The following is a 2,500-nucleotide window of genomic DNA, read 5'->3' as shown; positions in this document are numbered from 1 at the left end:
CCGATTTCAAGAGGTATTTAATGACCGATTATGGAAATGAAAAAGATTAGGTCACTGCTGGATACAAAAAAAAAAAAGGAGATGTTAATGCGCCGGTGAATTACATTTTACCACATCATGCAACAAGTACGGTACTTTACTGGGAAAACTGATGATTGACATGGACGTGCTGGCTGTGGAAGGGGGATGTTTGGATGAAACCAGGAGAAACTAACTCTTCTGATGGGCTTTAATATAATGGTTAAGGATGGACGGGAACGTTGTAAACGGGACGCACCTGATCCTGGTAAAGGGGTGGGTGAGGATGGGCAGGTTGGAGGTGAACTCGCCCCAGAACCTGCTAGAGGAGGAAAAATTAGTGCAATTTCACTTTTGGCAAAAATAATAAACCTTTGAAAATCCACCGAGGTGTGCCAGCATTTGTGCCTTAAAGGGCCAGTTCGATTAAATGGCAAACACACGCTTTTATGGGAGTTAAGTAATGGCGCAAATGCCAGTAATTTGACGAGCGCAAACATTAATGAAATGCATTGCGTGGTTTATTTTAATAAGGTCAGGCGCAATACTGTGTCTACGCCTTTCTTCACCGCGTGTGGAAAAAATCTGGGTGAGCTAGACATAAGAAGTGACCTCTTACACATTTTCTCAAGAAACCTTTTTGCATCAGAAGATACTTCGTACTGTGATTTTTCTGAAGCAGGTCGGTTTTCGACTCTTTACCAAACATTAATTTCATCTCAAGTGGTCACTCGCCAAATTTTATTTTAATTGGTTCAAAATGAAAATGATCAAGCAAACATCACTTGGGAACGATTGGACCTTCAAGACTTTTCCAAACTCCCAGTGGTGAAAATGAACGGAGAAACCAACTCAGGAAAGCCAAAACTTAAAATGCAACAAAAATTTCCCATTTTCAGGCCATTGAATTAATCAACACCACTTCTGTCTATCAATTAAAAGAATAGCTCACCCCAAAAAAACTCACTCATCCTAGGCGTATATAACTTTCATCTCCAGACATAACCTTTCCTCCTCAGAAGGTGCTACTGAATGTGAACTATTCCTTTAACATCTTGTGAAAAGATGCACGTTTATAAGAAACATCCATCTTTAAGACTGTTTATTTGCTCCAGTGAAAAGGTCCATCCTCTGTTGCCATTTCGCATCAAAATCCACCAACGTTTTTGTTCCATCTCGTGCCATTTCAGACGAGATTATTTACAATTTTCATTGGAGGAAGCAAAGATCTTAAAGATTGACTCATTTCTTAAAAACACAACTTTTCATTCATGAGCTGGAGCGGCGTGGGCTATTACGAAGTTTTAATCAGCTGTTTGGACTCTGATTCTGACGGCACCCATTCACTGCAGTGGATCCATTGGCGAAAACGCAATGCTACAGTCGAAGAAACAAACTCATCTTGGATAACCTGAGGGTGAGGGCTTTTTTTAGGTGAACTCTTCCTTTAATAAAGAACGGTTTAACAATGAATGAAACCTACCGGAGTTGTTATTGTATTTGACAGAAATATCCTCCTCATTTTCATACGTCGACTGTCTCGATTTCTGAGAGCAGAACAGGCGTTTTGAGTTCAACAACCGTTACGTTCATCTCAAAACGGTGTGATCGTTCATCGTGAATCATAACTATTACGGGAAAGCGCTCAAACTCATACCTTTCTGGCCAAGATCTTCCTTTTCCGCTTCTCTTCCTCGGAGCCGTGGTGCGACTGCGCTCGCGTCAGCCTCTTGTGCTGGTGGATCTGAAAACAAACCAGCTTTCCGTCACGCAAACCTAAAAGACGTTTGGCGGAAATTCCTGTCGCAAGCGCTACATTTTATTCAGCCGATGTCACAGAGTCAGTTTTTCTAGACCGAAGCAAAGGAATCGCGTTTTGCGACACCGTTGCGTAATGTTTCGTAAGCAAGCCAAAGAAACCAAAGGCGAATAAAGCGATGCTAACCGTCCTCTGTTCCTCCGCTAGGCGCTTCTCCAAGCATTCCTTGGACGATTTCAGGGCCTCCTTTAATTTGGAGCTGATCTGGAGTTCGAGATGGAAGATTTAAGCTGTTATTTGGTTAAACATAAACCGGTTAGATAGCTTTTTACTTCAGCGCGTTTACCTTAAACTGGGGTTTCTCTGAGTTAAACAGCAGCACGTCATTGAATAACCTGTTAGAACGAGAGTCAAACTCAGCTGAGGATTGGGTTTTAAACAACGTCAACCGTCACGATTGACGCTGTAAAGAAGAAAACCACATGCCTTGGTCATAAAATCAAGCCTTTATGTTCTGTACATGTCACGGATGAAAACGGTCAAAAACAGCTTCAGGGTCAAATTTTACAGCAAGGAAAAAACCAACAAAACTTTATATATACAGTTTTGTTGGTTTTTTTCTTAGAATAGAATAGTATAGAATAGTAATTATTTTAATGCTAGAAAAATAATAATTAAAATGTAATATGTAAATTTAAAAATGTAATGTATTTAAAAATACCC

The 2,500-nt window shown here is 40.4% G+C and overlaps 1 protein-coding gene across 7 annotated transcripts in view; it reads right to left on the bottom strand.

Annotated features, from left to right (window-relative positions):
- Positions 1-2,500, bottom strand: part of pxk (PX domain containing serine/threonine kinase) — a 15,723-nt gene that overhangs the window by 2,893 nt on the left and 10,330 nt on the right. For 3 of the 7 annotated variants that reach the window (XM_043222621.1, XM_043222625.1, XM_043222624.1), the window contains exons 13-17: positions 2,124-2,172; positions 1,964-2,041; positions 1,676-1,762; positions 1,502-1,565; positions 278-340 (exon numbers count right to left, since the gene is read on the bottom strand). In XM_043222621.1, the coding sequence (XP_043078556.1) occupies positions 278-340; positions 1,502-1,565; positions 1,676-1,762; positions 1,964-2,041; positions 2,124-2,172 (341 nt within the window). The remainder of the gene's footprint in view (positions 1-277; positions 341-1,501; positions 1,566-1,675; positions 1,763-1,963; positions 2,042-2,123; positions 2,173-2,500) is intronic. The other 4 variants (XM_043222622.1, XM_043222626.1, XM_043222623.1 and 1 more) reach the window with 2 other exon arrangements.

Source organism: Puntigrus tetrazona, chromosome 22 (genome assembly GCF_018831695.1).
Source record: "Puntigrus tetrazona isolate hp1 chromosome 22, ASM1883169v1, whole genome shotgun sequence".
Taxonomy (NCBI): Eukaryota; Metazoa; Chordata; class Actinopteri; order Cypriniformes; family Cyprinidae; genus Puntigrus; species Puntigrus tetrazona.
This window is presented reverse-complemented; position numbering and strand designations above follow the sequence as displayed.